The sequence below is a fragment of the Salvelinus fontinalis genome, chromosome 12, assembly GCF_029448725.1.
Source record: "Salvelinus fontinalis isolate EN_2023a chromosome 12, ASM2944872v1, whole genome shotgun sequence".
NCBI classification, from domain to species: Eukaryota; Metazoa; Chordata; class Actinopteri; order Salmoniformes; family Salmonidae; genus Salvelinus; species Salvelinus fontinalis.
This window is the reverse complement of record NC_074676.1, coordinates 31,200,671-31,225,463: the sequence shown is the minus strand read 5'-3', so window position 1 is coordinate 31,225,463 and position 24,793 is coordinate 31,200,671. Positions and strand designations below refer to the sequence as shown.

The following is a 24,793-nucleotide window of genomic DNA, read 5'->3' as shown; positions in this document are numbered from 1 at the left end:
TTCGCTACACTCGCATTAACATCTGCTAACCATGTGTATGTGACCAATAAAATTTGATTTGATCAATACCGCGATTCAGAGATGGCAGAGGGCCAGATATGATGGGACTTTTGTTAGTGTCTAGCAGAGAGTCAATCAACTCTTTCAAATCCAGTTGAAACTTTTCAGAGCTGCCCTTCATAATGTCATTAAAACCCACATGGACTACGATAGAATCGATGTCCATGTCCTGGCGTAATACATTCGGGAGCAGCTTAGTAATGTGATTTACTCGAGCTTCGGGATAAGACATTGTTTTGCACCAGGAACGGTCACATTTCTTACAATGGAGATTCCCAGAGTCACGGCTGGCGAGAAGGACAAGGAAATCCGCCCACTCCAACGCTTCTCAGGATTCTGAGAACTCTTTATGGACGGGCGAGACGCAGGATATGTTTGGCTCAGAGAGCTGAAATTTAGCACACATGCTCAGGGAAATTAGTCTAGCTAACCCAAGCGATATCTCAGACACCACTGGCCTGATTTTGACAAAAGGTATGTGAATGATGCATCTTGCCATAGAGATCCGGCATTTACAAAATTACACTGATAGGCTCAAAGGGGGACACTATTGTAATCAACTGTATGTACATTAGACACACACAATATCTCAAACACCACTGGCCTGATTTTGACGAAACTTGGGTAGATGATGTGTCTTGCCATAGAGATCCATAATTTACTATATTACACTGACTGACCCAAGGGAGGCGCTGCATCAGTCGTGAATAACTATATGTTTAGGCTATTGCCTTTTTTTAACATGGTTAATGATCAGTGTTGCCATGTTCGCAGTTTTCGTGCGAAATTGTGCTACTTTGAAAACTATGTTGCACTGGTGGGTTTTTGGGCCACTTTTAAATTGCACCGCGCCAGCCATGGCAAGTATCTTTAAAACATCTATATTTCACTGTGATCTGCTGCTGCTTACTATCAGGCAGTGAACAGGCTCTTACTGAGTGAGTAAGTACGTGGTGGAAGGATGTGTGTGCTTTGAGAAGCAGCTGAGTCACGGAGACAGAACAGCACGCCCCCATATTGTGACAACTTTTTACCAGTTGTTGCTATAAACTGAATTATAATGTTGACTTTTCTTATGGATCACAGTATTTAAGCGAAGGGTTTTACTCATGCTCAGTTTTAGGGTCTGGAGCGCTGCTCATTTTGAAATGGAAGTTATGGAACTCCTTGTGCTTGTGTTATGAGAAAAAGTTGACAATGAAAATGACATTAAATGTGGAGAATGATAGGCTACATTTGCATCTGTTGGCCATTGTAATAAATACCATTTAAAATAACACAAGCATATTGCTATTAAATTAAACTGTCGCTTGTCATACAATTTATCACCTTGTCTGAATCGATCCTTGACCGGCTCGCCCTTCTCCATATCCAATTATCAACACCATCAAGTAGTTGATATGCAATTGTAGGCTACCATTTGATACAATAAGTACAGTATGTTGAAATGACGATATCACGACGATAAGCCCAATGGGGGCGCTACAGTAATCAACCGAAATTCCAAACATTGAACGAGCAAATCTCCTGTCCCGTTGGTGCTTGAATTGTTATCACTAATTGGTCCAAATGGCGGCACTGCATCATTCGTGGGACACAACATGTTTACTGTTGACTTGTATTCGATTTTGGTTGTATTTGACAAATCGAGAGTTTGGGAGACTTCAAGGATCTAATGAAGTTAGTTAGATTGAAGTTCCTTGCCTCTTCCGCTCTGGAAGTTAATCGTCGACCTACCATAAATACAATACCAAAAGTTTAACGCACTAACGCTTGGCGTTACGGTAGTCTTATTGCGATGTTTTCAAGCTCACCAGACGTAACGTTACGTCTAAAACCCGCTGAAATTCAAAGTAGGAAAGGCGTTGAAAAAACAAAGTCGTTTGAATCTTCACTGAAATTTATGCCCAGTCGTGACTTGTTTGCCACACACTGACACTTCTGTTAAGGTAAGATGATGTTATATCCTACACATTTTAGCTAACGTTAAGTCGTTTCAGCCACCTACGTTAGCTAACGCTAGCTAGCTAGCAGCAGTATGCAGCAGGCTCGTAGCTGAACCTGCTGCTGGGTAAATCAGATAGCTAGCTAGGCACTTCATTTGGTGTTTATTTTATAGGAGCATGGATAGGAAACATCGAAGTGGGATGTCGACAGCTTTGAAGAAACAGAGAGACCCTCTGTCTGACACATAGGACAATGTCCCCTCGTCAGGTGAGTGTGTTGTCAATGTGTAACTAACAAACCCCTAACAGTGCAGTGTTGGGGCATACCCGTTATTATGAACGTCCTTATCCTGTCTTAGAGGTCAATGATGTTCAGAAGAGGCGTCACCTGAAGTTGTTGGGCGAGGACAACGTCAGTCCTAACAAGAGTTCTTCATCAAGAGACCACCTCTGCTGTGCAGAGCTGGAGGTGAAGCCCGACACCCCTGCTCTCTGCTCTGTCCGCTCCAGAGTACAGCAACTAACCCAGAGACGTGAGGGTAAAATAAGATATGCTGCTGCTAATATTATCTATCCTGATTGCCTAGTCACTTTTACCCCTACCTACATGTACATATTACCTCAACTATCTCATTGTAAACTCAGAAAAAAAGAAAGAAATGTCCCCTCACTGTCAACTGTGTTTATTTTCAGCAAACTTAACATGTCAAATCAAATCAAATTTTATTTGTCACATACACATGGTTAGCAGATGTAATGCGAGTGTAGCGAAATGCTTGTGCTTCTAGTTCCGACAATGCAGTAATAACCAACAAGTAATCTAACCTAACAATTCCACAACTACTACCTTATACACACAAGTGTAAAGGGATAAAGAATATGTACATAAAGATATATGAATGAGTGATGGTACAGAACGGCATAGGCAAGATGCAGTAGATGGTATAGAGTACAGTATATACATATACATATGAGATGAGTAATGTAGGGTATGTAAACATTATATTAAGTGGCATTGTTTAAAGTGGCTAGTGATACATGTATTACATAAAGATGGCAAGATGCAGTAGATGATATAGAGTACAGTATATACATATACATATGAGATGAGTAATGTAGGGTATGTAAACATTATATTAAGTGGCATTGTTTAAAGTGGCTAGTGGTAAATTTTTACATAATTTCCATCAATTCCCATTATTAAAGTGGCTGGAGTTGAGTCAGTATGTTGGCAGCGGCCGCTAAATGTTAGTGGTGGCTGTTTAACAGTCTGATGGCCTTGAGATAGAAGCTGTTTTTCAGTCTCTCGGTCCCTGCTTTGATGCACCTGTACTGACCTCGCCTTCTGGATGATAGCGGGGTGAACAGGCAGTGGCTTGGGTGGTTGTTGTCCTTGATGATCTTTATGGCCTTCCTGTGACATCGGGTGGTGTAGGTGTCCTGGAGGGCAGGTAGTTTGCCCCCGGTGATGCGTTGTGCAGACCTCACTACCCTCTGGAGAGCCTTACGGTTGTGGGTGGAGCAGTTGCCGTACCAGGCGGTGATACAGCCCGACAGGATGCTCTCGATTGTGCATCTGTAGAAGTTTGTGAGTGCTTTTGGTGACAAGCCGAATTTCTTCGGCCTCCTGAGGTTGAAGAGGCGCTGCTGCGCCTTCTTCACAACGCTGTCTGTGTGGGTGGACCAATTCAGTTTGTCCGTGATGTGTACACCGAGGAACTTAAAACTTTCCACCTTCTCCACTACTGTCCCGTCGATGTGGATAGGGGGGTGCTCCCTCTGCTGTTTCCTGAAGTCCACAATCATCTCCTTTGTTTTGTTAACGTTGAGTGTGAGGTTATTTTCCTGACACCACACTCCGAGGGCCCTCACCTCCTCCCTGTAAGCCGTCTCGTTGTTGTTGGTAATCAAGCCTACCACTGTAGTGTCATCCGCAAACTTGATGATTGAGTTGGAGGCGTGCATGGCCACGCAGTCGTGGGTGAACAGGGAGTACAGGAGAGGGCTCAGAACACACCCTTGTGGGGCCCCAGTGTTGAGGATCAGCGGGGTGGAGATGTTGTTACCTACCCTCACCACCTGGGGGCGGCCCATCAGGAAGTCCAGGACCCAGTTGCACAGGGCGGGGTCCAGACCCAGGGTCTCGAGCTTGATGACGAGTTTGGAGGGTACTATGGCGTTAAATGCTGAGCTGTAGTCGATGAACAGCATTCTCACATAGGTATTCCTCTTGTCCAGATGGGTTAGGGCAGTGTGCAGTGTGGTTGCGATTGCGTCCTCTGTGGACCTATTGGGTCGGTAAGCAAATTGGAGTGGGTCTAGGGTGTCCGGTAGGGTGGAGGTGATATGGTCCTTGACTAGTCTCTCAAAGCACTTCATGATGACGGAAGTGAGTGCTACGGGGCGGTAGTCGTTTAGCTCAGTTACCTTAGCTTTCTTGGGAACAGGAACAACATGTGTAAACATTTGTATGAACATAAAAAGATTCAACAACTGAGACATAAACTGGACATGTGACTAACAGAAATGGAATAATGTGTCCCTCAACAAAGGGGGGATTCAAAATCAAAAGTAACAGTCAGTATCTGGTGTGGCCACCAGCTGCATTGAGTACTGGATTGCATCTCCTCATGGACTGCACCAGATTTGCCAGTTCTTGCTGTGAGATGTTACCCCACTCTTCCTCCAAGGCACCTGCAAGTTCCTGGACATTTCTGGGGGAAGGGCCCTAGCCCTCACCCTCTGATCCAACAGGTCCCAGACGTGCTCAGTGGGATTGAGATCCGGGCTCTTTGCTGGCCATGGCAGAACACTGACATTCCTGTCTTGCAGGAACTCACGCACAGAACGAGCAGTATGGCTGGTGGCATTGTCATGCTGGAGGGTCATGTCAGGATGAGCCTGCAGGAAGGGTACCACATGAGGGAGGAGGATGTCTTCCCTGTAACGCACAGCGTTGAGATTGCCTGCAATGACAACAAGCTTAGTCCGATGATGCTGTGACACACCGCCCCAGACCATGACTCTCTCTCTCTCTCTCTCTCTCTCTCTCTCTCTCTCTCTCTCTCTGTCTCTGTCTCTGTCTCTGTCTCTGTCTCTGTCTCTGTCTCTGTCTGTGTGTGTGTAAGATTTTCAATGTGGTTTGTGTGCTCACCAACTCTCTTGAGAACAGCAGGTGCTTATCTAGAGATATGCAATGCTGAAATGTTGATATTACACAATTGTTAAGATTCCTGGGAAGTGTCTGTCTTAAGGCTTCTATTTGTCTGACCAATCAGGAAAGGGAGGGGGAGCTGCGACTCTTAAGGGCCCAGACAATCGCAGAGAATGTCTTTCTAAAGCAAAGATTCTCTGATTCCTCACTGACTGAGGTAAGTTTGGTGTTACCCTCCCCTTGTGTCTGGTAATAGAATTTTGTTCTTAAGGGTTATGTTTGTGGCTCTTTGGTTGAGCTCAAGTTCTCGCTTCCTGATAGAATAATGGTATTTCTTGTGAGATCATTCGAGGGCGACCCCAACCTTCTCCTCATCCTCCCCTCAGATGATGGTTGGCTATAGCAGGAGACTGCAGTGGCCACCGTTCCAACCATGGAATCTGAGTTTACATATATGGACATTGGACTGGGTGTAACCGGTTCTGCAGAGAAACCGGGGTGTCTCAATGTCACAGGTGTCACTGACCATCATTGTACTCTTCAAAGTCATGTGAATGGTAATCGGGTTTAGGGTTCACCTGGTCCTTCACATAGTGGCACAGTACCTTTTGTAATATGTCTATTACAAAAGGCTGCATAGATGTGTGCTTGAGAGGAACAAAGGTGCTTGCTTGTATTTTGGCCTGAGCTATGGGTGAAGGACGGTAGCTTTACCAAGACTTCTGTCACTGCTAAGATCCATGGAGTGGAGGCTCCGATCCAAGACATTGGTAAAACACTGCAAGAGGAGAAGTCACTGTATTACAGATGAAGAGCTTGGAGGTAGACACTTTAACGGTATATGTTGAGAAAAATCTAACTGTTCCTGTTAGTCAATCTGAGTTTTGTGCAAATGTCAGTGTAGAATAGGGGTGTGAGATTGATTATACAACAGGTGATGAGAGCCTCAGTTTACAACATGGATGTCCCACCACAAGAGGTGGAGGAGACGCATGACAGAGGAGGCGGAGTGCACTCTGGACATTTGTCAGGGAAATGCTCTGCCAGATAAACGACATGAGGCAGCAGAGGGTCCTTTAGTGAAAGAGCAGGACAAGGCAGAGTCTTCTGCTAGTAACAAGCAGGAGGAAAGAGGTTCAGTCCTTAGTGAGAAGCAGAGGGGTGTGAAGTTCTATATAGGTGAGCAGTTGGATGATGACTCCCATTCCCTTTTAGATGATAAGCAAATGTCAATGGAGTCAGGAGGAGGTAGGGTCCATGATAGAGGAAGCGAAGGGGATGATGAGGTCCCCACTAGAGGAGGAGAAGGAAATGAGGTGTTCTGTAGTTGAAGAGATGGGGTACTTTGTAGGTGAGGAGCAGATGGACGTGGGGTCTCCACTAGAGAAGGTTGGGTTGCCATTATGTCAGGAGCAAGAGGAGATGGAATCTTCTGGAGTTGAAGAACAAGGGAAGCCAGAAAGTCTTGTAGATGAGGTCCAGGGTGTGGCGTCTGCTGAAGGTGAAGACCAGGGAAGGGGGGTTCTGTTTTGGGTCATAAGCAAGGGTTGACCACAAACTCATCAGACAGGGAACAGGAAGACTCTGAGCTGCATAGAGATGAGGAACAGACTTGTGAACTGCAGTCAGAGGCAAGAGAGCTAAAGAAAGTCACCTTTACCCTGGAGCCAGAACTTATCAATGACTAGGCCCTGTGTGAGCTGGACTCCTCATCTAGCTGGAGAAGAGAGAGTATGTCAGGTGAGACAAATGTGGTCTAGGGCTGTTGGCACAAGTTGGTGAGGTGATAAATAAACAATTTGGGTTTCTTACAGTTATTTTAGAAGGTATTCATACCCCTTGACTTATTCCACATTATGTTGTTACAGCCTGAATTCAAAATGGATTAAATATTTATTTTTTTCTCGAACCCATCTACACACACACTACTCCATAATGACAAAGTGAAAATATGTTTAGTCATTTTTGCACATGATTGAAAATTAAATACAGAAATATAAAATTTACATAAATATTCACACCCCTGATTCAATACTTTGTAGAAGCACCTTTGGCAGTGATTACAGCTGTGAGTGTTTCTGGGAAAGTCTCTAAGAGCTTTCCACACCTGGATTGTGTAACATTATATTCAAAATTCTTCATGCTCTGTCAAATTGATTCTTAATTAATCATTGCTAAACAATAATTTTCAGGTCTTGCCATAGATTTCTAAACAGATTTAAGTCCAAACTAACTCAGCCACTCAGGAACATTCACTGTCTTAGTAGTAAGCAACTCCAGTGTAGATTTGTGTTTTTTATTGTCCTGCTGAAAGCTGAATCTCCCAGTGTCTGTTGGAAAGCAGAGTGAACCAGGTTTTCCTCTATGATTTTTGCCATTCGTTTCTTTTTCATCCTGAAAAACTCCCCAGTCCAAACCGATTACAAGCATACCAATAGCATGATGCACTGTGTGTGTGTGGTACTCAGCAATGGCTTGTATTGGATTTGCCTCAAACAAAACACGTTGTATTCAGAACAAAGTTAATTGCTTTGCCACATTTTGTGCAGTATTACTTTAGTGCCTTGTTGCAAACAGGATGCATGTTTTGGAATATTTGTATTCTGTACAGGCTTCCTTTTCACTCTGTCAATTAGGTTAGTATTGTGGAGTAACTACAATGTTGTTGATCCATCCTCAGTTTTCTCCTATCACAGCCATTAAACTCTTAACTGTTTTAGTCACCATTGGTCTCATGGTGAAATCTGAGCAGTTTCCTTCCTCTCCAGCAACTGAGTTCGAAAGGAGGCCTGTGTGTATTGATACACCATCCAAAGTGTAATTAATAACTTCACCATGCTCAAAGGGATATTCGATGTCTGCTTTTTAAATTTTTACCCATCTACCAATAGGTGCTCTTGTGAGGCATTGGAAAACCTCTCAGGTCTTTGGTTGAATCTGTGTTTGAAATTAATTTCTTGACTGAGGGACCTTACAGATAATTGTATGTGTGGGGTACAGAGATGAGGTAGTCATTCAAAAACGTTAAACACTATCGCAAACTTGTTAAGCACATTTTTAGGCTTGCCATAAAAGGGGTTGAATACCTATTGACTCAAGACATTTTAGCTTTAAATTTGTTAATTTGTAATCATGTTGAAAATTCATAATTCCACTTTGAGATTAAGGGGTATTGTGAGTAGGCCAGTGACACACAATCTCAATTGAATCCATTTTAAATTCAGTCTGCCTGTAACAACAAAATGTGGAGAAAGTCTAGGGGTGTGAATACTGTCTGAAGGCACTGTACATGCAGTCACTTACACACCTGGGTTATAAAGATACTGGCCATATTTTACTGTCTGCAGTGCACTCCATTCTAAACAATCAGTTCAATGGGTCACTGCCACCACCTCATACCCCTATCATTATTTTTTACACTGAACAACCAAATGATGAGCCATTTGAAATATTGAAATATTGGAAGTTGGAAAACCAGGTCCCAGACATACTACAGCAGTAGTTTGTTTGAATGTTAACTTACTGCATATGGGGATTTATCCACAGAGGCTGAGCTCTTAAGATGAAACCAACACTGCTGAGATGATTGACCTGATGTTTTAAGGACATGCTGGAGGCTGCTGCCCAGGGAAGGGAGGAGGAGGGCTCTGAGGATTACGACAGTGGCATAGCCACAGTGTTGCGCAGAAAGGAGAAAACGGACACAGAGTTGGACAAGGAGAACGCTGAGGAGGGTGAAGACCTGGAAAAGACCAGGGAACTGGACTCCAGTGCAGTTGAGCTGCTGACACTCCCACCCAGCTGCATCCTCTCTCCTCTCAGCAGGTCTGTGGAAGCTGTGGTCACTCCAATGGTAAGGCTCTGCAGACAGACAGAGGGCGATAGGGTCACCTTGTTCAATTTGATTCTGAAAGTGTTGCCTTGCAGTTTCAAAGCTTTGAGTGTTTTACACTTCCAAATTGACATCTAAGTGTTTTAATAACCCTGCAGAGACTTGCAGCTAGTCAGCCAGCCACCCCACCATCCCTACCTCTGACTCCTGAAGAGCTGACCACCCCCCCTGCCGACAGTGCCCCTCTTTACGGGTGAGTCATGTCCTCTACACCAGGGTTTCCAAAACTCTGTCTTGACCCCCCCAGGGTACACGTTTTGTTTTTTGCCTTAGCACTACACAGCTGATTCAAATAATCAACGCTTGATGGTGAGTTGGTTATTATGGTGTAAAACTAAACGGTGGGGGGGGGGGGGATCAGCTAACATGAGTGAAATTGGAAAAATGTATTGACTATGAAAATCTTTCAAAAGATATGATTGGCAGCCACCCGAGTAGGGCAGTGGTCTAAGTCACTACAGATTCGGGTTCAGTCACGGGCTGTGTCGCAGCCGGCTGTGACAGGGAGACCCATGCGGCGGTGCACAATTGGCCTGGTGTTGTCCGGGTTAGGTGAGGGTTTGGCCGGTCGGGAAGTCCTTGTCCCATCGCGCTCTAGTGACTCCTGTGGTGAGACGGGCGCTTGCACGCTGACACGGTTGCCAGTTGTACGGTGTTTCCTCTGGAGCATTGGTGCGGCTGGCTTCCGGGTTAAGCGAGCAGTCCAGGTTAAGCGAGCAGTGTGTCGAGAAGCAGTGCGGCTTGGCGGGGTCGTGTTTCGGAGTACGTGCGAGTCTCGACCTTCGCCTCTCCTCAGTCCGTACGGGAGTTGCAGTGATGGGACAAGACTGTAACTACCAATTGACTATCAAGAAATTTGGGTAAAAAGTACAACAACAAAAAATTATTGGCTTGTGATTTCTACCTGTGACTGATGACCCCAATGTGTTTTGTCATTGATTGATTGACAGCATCGATGCCTACCGTACATTGAGGCAGAGCACCAAGCCAGCAATTCAGAGTGTAACCCCAGGGTTGCAGAGGCGTGCAGCTGAGGAGTCCCGCCCCCAGCAAACTGTCAACACCAAGGACAGGATCATGGTCTGTAGTACAACTTGGAGCGGTTGAGTCTATTGTGTCTCCTGTGTCATGGAGCGTGACTACCAGTGTAGCATATCATCCAAAACGTTCCTTTATGTGAAGGCATTGACAAATGTACCACATGGATAACATAACTATGCCTCTGACACTGTAAATAAATATTATTTAAATGATTATGGCTGGGTGGAGTGAATATCCTGGCCTGCTGTGATTGGTCAGGTTCTGAATGAGGAGGCTGCCAAGCTGTAGACGGTCATCAATCAGACGTTGCAGGCCCTGAGCTGCTGCACTGATGAGGACAACGGCAGGGGTTCCCTGGAGGAGGCCGAGGCTGAGAAACTACTGCTCATCTCCTGTGAGTCGCCGCTGGTCATATCCACCTTCTAGCGCCATGATTACAGTTTTTCCATCTGCTCAGTTAGTTTCTACACAAACTCATCTCTATCTCTGTCCTATGGTTATTCCTCTCCTTTCCCTCCCAAATCCTTCTATTCTGGAGTGAATGATGAATCTCTTGATTAGTCTCCATTGTATTGTCATCTGACTGTCCCCTCTCACTCTGGGTCAGGTGAGCAGCGGGCGGCCCTGCTGGCTGAGGTGACCAGGCTAAGGGAGAGGGGGTCTCAGGGGAGTTAGAGGGCGGTGATGGTGAGGGGGACTCCAGCATGTCCCAGCAGCCCTGCAGGGGCACCGTCAGCATCAACAGTGACCAGCTCCCTCTCAAGGTGGAGTTTGTCTGCTCAGCCCGCACACAAACGGGTATCTACCATCCGATAGGCTACGCATGTTGTCACCTTTATAATGTAAAGTTTATTTTGAATCTGCCAGCTGCAGAGGTTAGTTTTTTGCCTCTTCATTTAGGTTACATGCACAAAACAGTGTAGTCCAATTCATGGTAAGCGCAAGACACCATACCAGATTATTAATGAACAAGTCTCCTGAATATTTCTCTTCTCCCTAAAGGTCGCCCAACTCACTATTTCTTTGTCCTGATTCGCTATGGACCCTGCAACATTGTTGCGACCCCATTGGCCACTGCAGCGGACGCCCAGAATGGAGACACCATCTCCTTCCCCACCTCCATCACCCTGTGAGTCCCGCCACTGGTTCCACATATGGAGTATGTGGAGTAAAGGTGACAACTCGATTGTCGGTCTATACAGTAGGTGGCTGTTTGTTCACCATTTGCTTGCTGTTGGCACGCGTGTTATAGAGACCACCTGCCGGTGGATGACTGACGGCCATCATTTTGGCCGTATTTCTACATGTAGAATCAGTTTGCAAATTACGGCCGACACTGTTCAGAGGTGCCAAGTACTCTCGGCCGGCAATCCTACTGGTCTGTCCGTGCCTTGAAGGAGATGCGTATGTAATGTCTACTGTATTACTGCTGAAATGGCTGTCACCCCTCGTCTGTCCAAGTCTTTCTGATTCTGTACTGTGTCCCTTCAGGCAGGACATTCACTCCAACTTTGAGATTGATGTTGAGGTCTACAGCCTGGTGAGATGGAACGTAATTACTGAATGTTTCACCTAAAATGGGTGTATTAGTAAATCTTTACAATAGAGGGTCAATGATGAGAAAGGTGTTAATAGGTTGTATGTATTATTTCCAAACTGTCTTCTATTACTCAGTCCCACACCTCAGGGAACACCTGTAATGTGGATCTCCGCAGCTCCTCCAGGTCAAGGGTGAGTGAGCTAATCTTCTGATTTAAGAAATGCTGTCCAATGTTTTATAGATTACAATGAAGTATACATGCGAGTGTTCTGCACAAAAGCTCATTTCTGATCTTACTACTTGTTCTTTAAGGTCACCCCAAGGAAGCTTCTAAGCACCATAAAGGTGATCAGCTTTCTTATCTGCCTAGTACTTGAAATATCCCACTCACTGTGTATGTATCTGCATGACCCTTTTCAATGAAATGCTGTATATGTTAGGACACTGTATTGATCTGGGATATCAGAGAATACATATTTGATCAGTAAGAGTGCAGAAAGGCACACATGCATTTAATTTGGAACAGAGATGGATAGGCACCAATCCTTTTTCCTTACTTTTTACACATTTCTCATCTGAAAACGTTTTCTTGTTGCTTTTCAACAGAGATCCAACCACAGTGTGACATGTAAGTATTATTGTCCCAGTTGCATATTATCTGAAGTTAACATTCATCCTGAGAGGTGGCAGTTTTTGATTTGGTTCAAATCAACCGCCCACAGCTTCTACTATCCCAGCCCTGAACACCCACCACACTAGCCACTTCTCTCTGGTTGGTTCTCACAAGATCTCCCTGGGCCAGAGCAAGTTCCCCCTGGACAAGGTAGACTCACCTCACCTGGCTGCACATCAGTCACACCTGCTGCAGTGCTCCAGCCTGGATGATTGTGTATCAGATATTTTTACTGCAGTATGGGAAGATGTGGGGATTGATGTTTTTGTCACTGCATTCCATGGTTTTATCTTGTCCTTTTTGATTTTGAACCACCTGATTGCCAGCTTGTTTCACTCACTGTCACTTGAGGATGTGGGTTACCATTTGATTGAATCTATGTCATGTCACATTTCAGATTTTTCCACCCGTTGTATTTGTCAGTTGCGACATACAGATTGGAATGGTTGTCATTTCCTCACAGGACTTTTGTTTGTTTTTGGTTTAAAGTTTTCCCGTGTCTGGGTGGGGATCACTAGTGAAGTAACCTTTACCACCCCCTGTGCTGTGTTTCTTCTTGTGCACAGATATAGTTTGAAGGCAAAATCAGGAGACTCCTGGGAGATGAGTTTCAGGAAAAGGTTTAGCTCTCACTTTTTCTCTTTTCTCTTTGCTTCTCCATTTGACTCCTTTCATGCCTCTGAGTGTGTGGCCAGCAACACTGGTATCAACAACCAATAATTAGTCTTAGCTACACTGGCTTCAATATCAGTGATGGTGTACTCTATAGGTAGAAATAAATGTATGTTCCTATGACTTAGAGGAAAATCCTCTCTGCACAGGTGCCCTTCCTATCTCCACTAGAGGGAAACCTCTACCTGCGACTAGACAGCGAGAGCCACTCTAACGTCCAACACCAGGGCTTCCTTGTGAGTTCCTGTGAATATTATCCTGCTCCTGTCCTCTATACTTTCTTTAATGTATTTCATCTTCCACCCACCCCTTCTTTCTCCCTTCTTCCATTCAGACTGTTTGAGGTGGTGAATGGATTTGGAGCTTGCCATCAACGCTTCTTTGTCCTGGAGGGAAACCATATGTCCTATTGGAACCACCAGGGCAGCAAGGTGGGCATTGAATTGACAGATGGCTATAGACTGGAGCTCTTAGTTCTATTTCTTGTAGACCAAGTTACACCCTGACTTGATATTTCTTAAGGTCATTGAACTCTTAAAAACATTCTGTTATTCCTCTACTGTTCTGTCTGTTTTGCTTGCAGGCAGCAGAAGGCAGCATCTCTTTGTTTAGTTCCTCTAGTCAAAGTGTAAAGCCAGTGAAGAGGGACTCCTGTGCTCGCACTTATACTTTTGAACTGGTCAGTGGCATCCAGACTGCACAACAGGATGACCAGCGCGCTCTGGCCAAGTAAGATGATATTTCATAGTTGTCCAGCATGAACTGCAAAGTAACAACTACTCACATGATACAAGCAAATTACCATTCCTTGACAACAAGTGGTCATGAATGTTTTGTGAATGACGGATCCTGCTAAAGTAAGCCTATCTGTGTATGCCATAGACGGTGGTGTATCTTCATAGATCTAGCATGACATTTCAGTATTCTCATTAAGTGTTGAATCCAATCTCTGTTTTATGATCTCTCTGTTCTTCAGGTGCTGGTTCTCAGCAGATACGCGGGAGGATCGAGAGGACTGGATGGAGAAGCTGAACCAGGTTCTCCTGGACCTGCATACCTGGACTCACCGAGCCCTGAACCATGCTGGAGCACAGCCCAACACTCAGGCCAGCAGTGGAAACATAAGGGAGAGCAGTCTGTAACACACTATTATATAATGCTATATCTTTATATATATATATATATATATATATATATATATATATATATATATATATATATATATATATCATTATGGATTCTTATGATTACCATTGGTAGGTTATTTTATACGTGGTGATATGTTTGCCTTGTCACTTTGAATAGCTCTTTGAAATAGAGCTCCATCTTGTGGCCTATTAGCATTATATACTATTTAACTGAGCTTGATGTGGATAATTAACTACATCCATATAATCTAGAAACACTACTGAATAAGTATCAAAGCTTGTGCAGAAGAGCCCTAACACTAAATGGATGATTAGTCCAATAGTGTAGTTATAATTCTGATAAGCCAAACACTACAAAGCATGACATGGCTACTGGACAACATTATTTCAGGACTACAGCATTGCTGTAATACCCTCTAAAGTGTGGAAATATGTCTCTCAGAAATAATATAGTCTACCTAAAAGATATAAATACCTCATCTAAAAACTCGATAATTTAGTGATTTAAGTAGAATTGCAGTGCAAGTTGAGTTATAGTATTGTACTTGGCAACCTGCTACGAGGTTGAAAATACTGACCATTAATGAGTTCCTTCATTCAAAATCTAGTGCTGTGTTGTGCATAACACAACAGGGGCCAGACCACAAAAATGGCGGCTACCCAGGCGACGCAAAGGAGAGTATAGAATGATGTACGTCCGAAGGAGATGTTCAGTATAATGTTAGTGCCTCATCTGATGATAAATCCTAGTAGGGCCCTAAAGGGACATGATGAATGTACCTGCTGTCTGTAGACTCTGTAGTTAACCTATTCCCCCCCCTCTTTGATGTATTTGCTGTCAATCTGTCATTCTCTTTTTGTATGTGGATGTTATCAGCTACCTGTCAACATTCTTATAGGCAGTTGATTTGAAGGTACTACAAGTAAATAATACAAATGGCTCTAATAGTGTACATTATGTGATGAATTTGTTTTATGTTCCTGCAGTTTGCGTGGCATTTTCTTGTCAAATTTTATTTTTACCCTGTACATTTTTACATGGAAAATATGAACATTCAATTCAAAGCCCCATGGGCTCAAATGTAGCATTTATTGTCCGAGAAGTCTTTAAAGCTGACACACACACAATGCAGTGTGACCTTAATGACCAATATTTCTCTATTTTAATATAGTGATGGCAATATTACAATATGAAAGAGCTAGCCATTGGCTGTGTTTATGACAGTTAAGTATTAAAGGCAGACTGCAGCAGTATGTATCTCAATTTCTATAAAATAATTTCTGGGTAACAATGAAGTAACTTACTGTGATTGTTTTCAATTGAATTGGCCAAAAATAAACAAAATAGCTTCTTAGCAAAGAGACATTTTTCAAGCAAGAATTGTGCTAGGACTATGGGAGTGGCAAGAAGGTTTGAAACTCTTATTGGTCTATTTGAAGCAATAGGGCCCGAGGGGATGTGGTATATGACCAATATACCACGGCTAAGGGCTGTTCGAAGGCACAACGTGGAGTGCCGTGGTATATTGGTCATATATCACAAACCCCCGAGGTGCCTTATTGCTATTATAAACTGGTTACCAACGTAATTAGAGCAGTAAAAAAATCAGTTTTTGTCATACCCGTGGTATACGGTCTGATATACTATGGCTGTCAGCCATTCGGCATTCAGAGCTCGAACCACCCAGTTTACATAAACTGATTTGACACCTAGTGATGTCACCACGCAGGCAAAAAACCCGTCCCACCAAAACAGCCAGAAATTTCGGGCAGTCTTTTCAAACAACGCCTACACTAAAAGGGCATTAAAATAATTCTCAATTTCACAGTATTATTCCAACCTCCTAGTGTGAGAATGTGTATATTAAACAGGATAATTACATTTGACTGCACTGGGCATTTAAGTGAATGGGGTTGGAGTGGAGCAGGAACTCAGCCCAGGTCAGGAATGCCAGACAGGAAGTACTCACTGTGTTTGGTTTACTACTACAGAAATAGACTTCCTGTTCCCTTGAGCCCCTCTGGGTGGAGGTGGGGCTGTTCTCAGCTCAAGGTGATGACAGTGGTGGAGGGGCGCAGGGGTACACATCTGTATAGACCACTTCTCAAAGTGTTGTGTTCAGCCAGCAAACTGGGGTCCTAATTGGCACCTTGTTCTAAAATGTAGTGTACTATGTGGGACCTGGTCAAAGTAGTGCACTTTGTAGGCAATATGATGCCATTTGGTATGCATACTGGGCCTATAGCTAGCATAACATTGACATGAGTGGTGAGATGCCCAGTGCACGCACACAAGGCCAATGTTGTGGCGGAAGTAAGGATAGACATCCAGTGACTTTAGTGATCCGGGTGGTAAGTAAGATACAGTAAGAACAATGGGGCACTGGCCTTGAAAGTACAACAGTCACACCCTGAGAGGAGACAATATAACATCCTCTTCCCAATCTGTTGCTGTCATATTTGGGAAGTTTCTCTTAGTCTTTTGTTTTGTTAGATACCTGGCCTCAACCCATTATGGTACTTGGCATATGAACCACTAAAGACATGGTACAGGAGGCTTTACATCAAATAAACTCTAATTGACTGCCTCACTGATTTGTGGAAGCTGCATCAACTGGATTGGTTACAAACTGGAAAGGAAAATAGTTGTAAGAAATCCCATCACGAATACCAAGGCTGTAATAATACCCCCACTGAGGCTGTTGTTGGCTAGTGTCTGTGCCACTTGGCATAGTTCAGTGTGTTTTGAAGAGGTCCAGGAAACGAGGAGATGTAAACACAGACGTGGGGAGAGGTCAGAGGCCTTGACTGATACACAAATAAACAAACTCCCTTTAGAGGTAGCAGTTGTGAAACGTCCCTAGTTTGTCCCAGATCTCAACAGCTGTGGAGGATCAGAGGACATTACTGGGACTTCGCTCCTCAAAGACCAATGTACAAGGTCAGTACATAATTTACTCATTGTATTGAGCTGCTTTACAAACTACAATGTCTTACAAATATGGAATAGAGTTTTCCCTTTAATTTCTAATGGCAAATACTGTATGCATGCATTTTTCTATCAACGAGTATGATTAACGTGTATTTGCCCGTAGAGGAAAATAATAATTTCAGACACAGAGCGGCACTCTTCGACACAAGACCATAACCCCTTAGCTCTCCCCCTTTTCCCCCATCCATCTGGATTTTGTCTTTTGGCTGGAGTCCCCTCCCTCTTGCCCTCCCCCTCTTTGCCCCCTCTCCCTCCCTTCCTGCCGGCCTCTGCGTAGAGGATGTGTCTGGGAGTGTGAGAGGAAGGCCGTCAGTACAATGGATATGTGCCTTCGTTCCTCCACCCCTTCTCTCTCTTTCGGGCTCTGATCATCCCCCTCGTTCAGTGGTGTTCTGGCCGTCTGGGTAGGCCACTGTTGGTGGTGGACAGGCGGACCACTGAACTTAAATGTCAGACGGAGACAAGAATGGTGGTGACAAACCTGAAGGTACAGACGTCTACTTTACACACACTACTAACAACCAAAACAGACTACCCACTGACTCTAACCAACACCCACTTCTCACTAACTCACAACAGAGGAAAGACTAGATTGTAATACATTTGCATGTATATCTCTCATCCTCTCCAAATTGAATTGTTTCTGTGTTTAAGACCGAGGAAGCCTATTCCTTTCTGTATTTCAAGCATGATGGTGCTGTTAACGAATACGTTAGTCTCATTCTCCATAGGTTTATTGTGCGGCAGAAATGCTGATTTCACATTTAATGCTTGTAGTAAACATCTGTCTCATGACCACCAGTGAGACAGACACAGAGCTGTTTGTTTAAATTGCACATGGATTAACACACCGTGCTGCTCTCCATTGACTCATAATCGCTCATGTCCCCACACACATACAAGCTGAACAAAACAGGGATTTTATTCTATAAAGAAAGAGATGCATACTTTCCTCCTGTCACATAATGTCTGGTGAATTGAGCTTGTTTACGTGTGATTGACAGATGCGGCAGCGCTCCCAGAGGTGTGGCCAGAGGCGGAGCGGGCAGAGAGCTTGGCCCGGGGCGCGGCCCTGAAGTGGGCATCGGGTGTGTTCTGTCGCCCTGAGCATCTGGAGAGGTTAGGACAGTACCGCAAAAGGGAAAGCCAGAGGACCTCATCCATCCAGTCAAGACTCAAGGTATTCTGTTACTACAAACACACCTGCTCTTACTAGAGGCTATTGTCACTTTCCACATGAAATTTAAAAAACTTAAGGGAGAAATAGATTTTTCAAAATGTTTGTGATGGCAGGTTATTAATCTGTGTCGATGTTAACATAATAAATGTTAAGGAGAAAAATCTGATGGCCTAATACAGGGCTGCCCAACTAAAATTTAACACACCTGGTTCTACTTATTAGCTGCTCAACAAGACCTTAAGTAGCTGAATCAGATATGCTAAATTAGGGTTGGACTGAAAACCTACAGGACAGTAGATCTCCAGGAAGAGGGTTGGGCAGCCCTGGTCTCATAGCTCAAGGGTCGCCGTTGATAATGGCAGACCCTGGCCGTACCACCACTCTCCGAGGGTGTCTCAGGGGGAGTTGGTAAATGCAAAAAACACATTTCCAATTCACACATTTGTATAATACACACTTGTACATGTGTGAAATAGGACAAATATAAGCACCCACCAAATTATTATTATATGGCACTTCCACTTGTGCCTTGATTGATTTTCTGATTGTGAGATCCTACATATGTTGCCTTTACCCCAGTCAGTGGTCCAGTCCTACCTAGAGGGGGTGGGCTGGGGTCTGGAGCAGCTTCGTGAGGCCCGGGCAGAGCTGAAAGAGGTGTCCCATGCCCTGGGGAAGGCAGGGGTGGAGTCCAGCAGAAACGCAGAGGGAGTCAAGGCTCTGGAGATGATGCGAGAGGTCTCTGTCAATCACTGTCAACTCCTTGCTGCCGTTAGCAACCTGCCACGCCTCTACTCTGGTGAGACTGCCCCAACAGCTTCCTTGGTTCTGTAGCTTCACAACTGGGAAAATATTTCATGAATCTGTTCAAATAAAACTTAATTTAATCTTCAGAGAGACTCCCATAAATGCACATATCCTATTCCCTAAGGAATAATTGAATGACTCCCTTTCAGCCTACACTTCAATAACTATGTCAATCTGTAACTTGGCTAAAACTACAGTGTCTCCCTTGTTACCTGTCAGTACAGAGCATGGTATCGGAGACAGAGAGGCTGGTGGAATCTCGCCGGCTCCTGGAGGCCCACGCACGTCTGATGGAGCTGGAGTGCTGGCAGGATGACGTCCTGTGGCAGCTCCATGGAGCAGGGGCCCCTGGGACAGCCCTCAGTGCCCAGGATGAGGAGCTGGTCAGGAACTACTTCTCAGGCGTTGGAAAGCTGGTGGAGGCTCTGGGGAAGGAGCTGTGGGCAGTGGTGGGGAGTGGACTGGCTTTAGCCCGGCAGAACCCTACGCCGTTTGTGTCTGCTGTGAGGATTGTGGAGCGAGAGGAGGCGCTGGATCAGGCCATGCTCGAGGAGAGAGGAGGTGCAGGGGGCCACAGCAGGCCTCTTCCCCCTGGACGGCCACGCTGCTGGAGGGAGCGCTTCTTCCAAGTATGTCTAGACTTGTATGTACACTAGTTGAATACAGTGAGATTCAATGATTGGGTTGAGCATCGTTCAAGAGCCCACATTGCTATGCAAGTAGAATTGTACAACACCATACATGACTGGAATAGAGCATGATGCAATAGGCCTAGGTCCTATGTTAATGAGATACAGGGATGGTTTTCCTTATGTTTTGACAGTAGCATTGTACAGGTGCTTTACAGTGATGTTGTACTCTGTTAGGTGTTGGAAGAGGCAGTGTCTGCACGTTTCCGTAGCGTCTCTTACCTGCACACCCGTGGGCCTGGCCTTGCAGGCCACCTGTCTGCCCTACAGCACGGAATCATGGGAGACCTGGCCACGGTGCGCCACCTGCTGGACCACTGCGTTCCGCCCCACTATAACCTGACCAGGGCCTACCTCCGCGCCTGCCACCGCTGTCTACAGTCACACATGGGCCAGGTCAGCGGATGGGAGCTGGAGAGCGGGGAGATCTTTGCTGTTCTTAACTGGGTGCTACACATCTACCACAGGTGAGCAAATATAGACCAAACAATTTGAGCCAAAGTATGTTTTTTGGTGTTAATAGGGTTGCAAAAGGAGGGTATATTACTGGAAACTTTATAAGTTTACCAGTAAACTTACAGAATTTTGGTATCTTTCAATGCTTTTATGTATTCTATCACAAGACATTTAGTGGCCCTTTTGGGAACTTCAGGTTATCACAGGTGGCTGTAATTATCTCTGGCCTGCTGTCTGGCCTTATCCCATTATTATATGAAATAATTACATAAGATGATTTCAAAATAAAACCTTGAATGACAAAGCTGTAAAAAATTATCCTAAATATAAACCATAATACCATTGGTGTTCAATACGGGAGTTTGAGAAGGAAATATCCTTTATATTTTTAATTATTTGATTATGGCATTGTCTATGTATTTGTTGACAATGTTTTTGAGTCAATCTGGTGGCAGTTGTAAAAAGAAAAGTCGATAGTTTGAGGAGTTGCAAAGGTAATTGAAAATAATGCTATTGTTGATTTAAATGCTTTTTCAATAACTAGGCTATTTTCTCTTGAACCATATGATCTATCTACTAGAAACTCATGGACAAATTAATGCTATATATAATTTAAGTTATTCAAGTATGAATGACCAAAGTTACCATAGATTCCAATCGATTTTCTGTTGATTACAAAATTACTGAAGACTCCGGTAACTTTGGTAAATTACGGTAGCTTTGCAACCCTAGTTGTTAATGAGTGTAGAGTTGTTTTGGTGTGATCAGTGTGTACTGTATGTGTGCAGCTCAGATATGATGGGGCATCCAGACCTAATGGTGGAGATGGAGTTAGAGGAGCTGGGACCCCTGATCTCCCAGGAGTGTCTGGAACAGTTGCAGAACAAATACGTACACAGTGTGCGGGTGGGTGAGACTTCTGGGTCTCTGAGTTGTCTGTCTGTCTGCCTATCTATCTGTGTTTCTAACTAGGTCTTGTTTGTTTGTGTACCAATGCCTCTGTGCACTGTGGTGTGGCATATCTGTCTCTGTGGATTTTTTTTTGTATTTTACCCCCTTTTTCTTCCAAATGTTTGATATTTTCTCATTTCTGCAACTCCCCAATGGACTCGGGAGAGACAAGGGTGGAGTCATGCATCCTCCGAAACATGACCCGCCTAACCGCGCTCCTTAAAACCCGCCAGCTTAACCCGGAAGCCAGCTGCACCAATGTGCCGGAGGAAACACTGTTCAACTGGCGACCGGGGTCAGCCTGCAGGCACCTGGCCTGCCACAAGGAGTCGCTAGAGTGCGATGAGCCAAGTAAAGCCCCACCGGCCAAACCCTCCCCTAACCCGGACAACGCTGGGACAATTGTGCGCCTTCCCATGGGACTCCCGGGCCCGGCCGGTTGTGGCACAGTCCGGAAATGAACCAGGGTCTGTAGTAACGCCTCTAGCACTGCGATGCCGTGGCTTAGACCGTTGCGCCACTCAGGAGGCCCCCGTGGAGTTTGTTTTATTGTGCTGTAGAAAAGTGTGGTGGAGTGTGTATTGTGCTGTAGAAAAGTGTGGTTGAGTGGAGTGTGTATTGTGCTGTAGAAAAGTGTGTCTGAGTGGATGCATAAGGCCCTGGAGGTGGAGCTGACAGACTGGCAGAGAGACCAGGAACCAGACACTGACCACGAAGGCTTTTACCTCACCAGCCTGCCAACCATCATCACACAGGTTAACATACATACCTCACTACCTCTACATTAATATTGGTTTAAAATGTTGTTAAATTATATTTCTATGCAGATACATGAGTTGTGGCAATGTTGTGTTTGTTTTGTGGCGACACATTGAGGTGTGTTTTGAGGCCGGTGATTGAGTTGGACTGATAATTGTGTTTGTGTTGTGTTAGATGCTGGAGGAGAATGCACGAGTGGCTCTGATGGTTAGTGAATCACTTCGGGATCAGACCATACAGATGGGGCTCTATGAGATGGAGAACCTCCTCAATAGGTGGGTCAGTGTTCTTATGTCTATGTTTGAGAATGTGGCACAAAATCAGTGATACTTTTCACACATTTAAGCTCTAATGCAACCTATGATATTTTATTGTAACTGCAATTAAATACGGGGTCCTCGTTCTCTTTCCATCATGTAAGTCTCTTATCCCGTCTCCCTCTGTTTCCAGGTTTCGGGAGGCTCTTGTGGAATTTGGGAAGGAGCACCGCAGGGATCAGAGCACAAATCAAAACAAGTTCTATCTCCATTATCTACTGGCCTCTATAAGCAACTGCATCATCCTCAAGTGAGCTTCTGTACATTGTTTTATTTTTGTCAGTGTTATCTGTTTCTGTTCATCTGTACGTTCATCAATGTGACTCTTCATCAATGTTCATCAATGTGACACATACATGCTGTATATTATACAGTTTGTTCAAGACTGTCCTTGCCTCTCCTCTCAACTCCTTTCCTCTTCTTCCCCTCCCCTCTCTTCTGTTTCTCCCCCTTTCCTATCCTCTCCTCAGGACCTCCACAGAGAGTTTGCAGCAGCAGCTCTCGTCCCGTTCAGCCAGCCGGTTCTCCCGGACTCCCCCCGGCCCCCTGGCTGCTCTGGACCGGGCAGTGAGGAGGGCCTGCCGCCTGGTGATGGACCAGCTGCTGCTAGAGCTCCAGCCTTTCCTGCAGGGACTACTGTCTCGCTCCTGGCTGGCCCAGGGAGACGTCATGGTTACCCTGAAGTTATGTGGAGTCCTGGAGCGCCATTTTGAGCTGTATAGTCGTGTTCGCCCACCCTGCCGGCAGGTCAGGCTCTTTGACAATCAAATTAGTCTGTAAAGGACTTATATTAGTCTCCTGTATGGTATTGTTGACCCCTCCCTGTTCCTGTAGCGTTTGCAGGAAGAGTGCCAGTGGCTGACGGTAGTGGAGTATGTGAGGGTGTTGATGCAGAAGAGGCTGGTGTGTCGGAATGCAGAGGAGCGGCGCCAGCTCGCCCAGAGAATGGCACTGGATGCCCAGCATCTGAGGGATCTCTTCCAGGGCCTGGTGGTGAGGATAGCCTTGAGTTTAGCCACACCCAGTGACACCCAGTTTAGTGGGACACTCGGCACAGCTCTGCTCTGTCCTCTGCTCTGTCCCACGGTCCACGGACTACATACCCAACCCACACCATACTCAACATATACCCACCCCTTCCTTCATTTTTATTCACTACACCATTTTATTTACAGTATTCCATGTGTAACAGTATAACTTTAGTACGTCCCCTCGCCCCGACACGGGCGCGAACCAGGGACCCTCTGCACACATCAACAACTGACACCCACGAAGCGTCGTTACCCATCGCTCCACAACAGCATCAATGTAACAGTATAACTTTAAACCGTCCCCTCGCCCCGACACGGGCGCGAACCAGGGACCTTCTGCACACATCAACAACGGTCGCCCACGAAGCATCGTTACCCATCGCTCCACAAAGGCCACGGCCCTTGCAGAGCAAGGGGCAACACTACTAATAGGTTTCAGAGCAAGTGACGTAACTGATTGAAACGCTACTAGCGCGTACCCGCTAACTAGCTAGCCATTTCACATCCGTTACACATGTTCATGCATGCACTGTGTCTGTTTAGGAAGTGGAGGGATCAGTGAGTGAGGTGAACCCAATGGCTTTACTGCCTGTTCTGGCTGACTTCATCCGGCTAAAAGACCCTAGCATGCTTACGCTTGAGGTGTCTGGACTGGTGGCCAAGTACCCTGATATCAGGTATACACACAATCTTTACCATATCAATTTCCTGTAAATCAATTCATGTTTTTTTAACACATCTAACATTTGCCTAAGACATGATTATATCAGGGACACTTGTACAGCTGTCTCTTCAGTAATCAGGTGTTGATCTTCTGTGTTGGTCTTCTCTCTTCTGTCTGTGCCCCTCAGTGATGAGCATGTGTCAGTGTTGCTGGATGTTAGGGGGGATGTTTCCAGGGATGTGAGGGGTACAGTTCTGGATCTCCTGGAGCAGAGCACTCCTCCTCTTCCTGCTGGCTACCGACCCATCTTCTCTGACATCCTGGTCCCTACTCCTAGCATGCCATTCTGTCTGCCTACTGCCAAGTGTGCCTGACTACAATTTTGCAGCCTTTAAATCCACGCAACACACAGCTTGTGATTCATAAGTTATATCAACTTTATAATACATCCATCCACCGCACAGTGGATTGTATATCAAGCTTGATGGTCTGCAGAGTTCAAATCTATGTTTATTGGTCTTGTACACAGTTTAGCAGATGTTATTGCAGATGCAGTGAAATGCTTGTCCAGCTTCACAGGGTGGTACTATGGATATTGTCTGGTGCGATGGTCTTAATGAATACATTACAATTCCAATGTAATTTAAATCAATCCGTTTGATGTTCTGAATTGATTGTTACCACAAGAGACTGTACCTACAGAAAATCGGGGGGCACCTGTAATGTGATGTATTTTACTGTATTATTCATTGTATGTATATTCAGATGAACAATACATTCTAAATGAAAATCTGTGGATTTCGTTACTTTTTACTTGGAAA

The 24,793-nt window shown here is 45.0% G+C and overlaps 1 protein-coding gene and 1 pseudogene across 2 annotated transcripts; both read left to right on the top strand.

Annotated features, from left to right (window-relative positions):
• The first annotated feature begins 2,183 nt into the window (after positions 1–2,183).
• LOC129866542 (anillin-like) lies at positions 2,184–14,142 on the top strand (annotated as a pseudogene).
• Positions 14,143–14,253: 111 nt separating this feature from the next.
• On the top strand, positions 14,254–24,762 carry exoc3l1 (exocyst complex component 3-like 1). 2 transcript variants are annotated; one of them, XM_055940391.1, is made up of 14 exons: positions 14,254–17,067; positions 17,396–17,605; positions 18,123–18,298; positions 18,878–19,097; positions 19,325–19,734; positions 19,972–20,261; positions 21,039–21,156; positions 21,831–21,956; positions 22,135–22,235; positions 22,411–22,527; positions 22,748–23,024; positions 23,112–23,270; positions 23,852–23,985; positions 24,160–24,762. In XM_055940391.1, the coding sequence occupies exons 2-14, from the start codon at positions 17,566–17,568 to the stop codon at positions 24,344–24,346; spliced, it is 2,355 nt and encodes a 784-aa protein (XP_055796366.1). In that variant the 5' UTR covers positions 14,254–17,067; positions 17,396–17,565; the 3' UTR covers positions 24,347–24,762. The 2 variants fall into 2 exon arrangements, with proteins under 2 accessions (XP_055796366.1, XP_055796367.1); XM_055940392.1 differs by lacking the exons at positions 14,254–17,067; positions 17,396–17,605; positions 18,123–18,298 and having other exon boundaries at positions 19,009–19,097; positions 19,330–19,734.
• Positions 24,763–24,793: the final 31 nt, after the last annotated feature.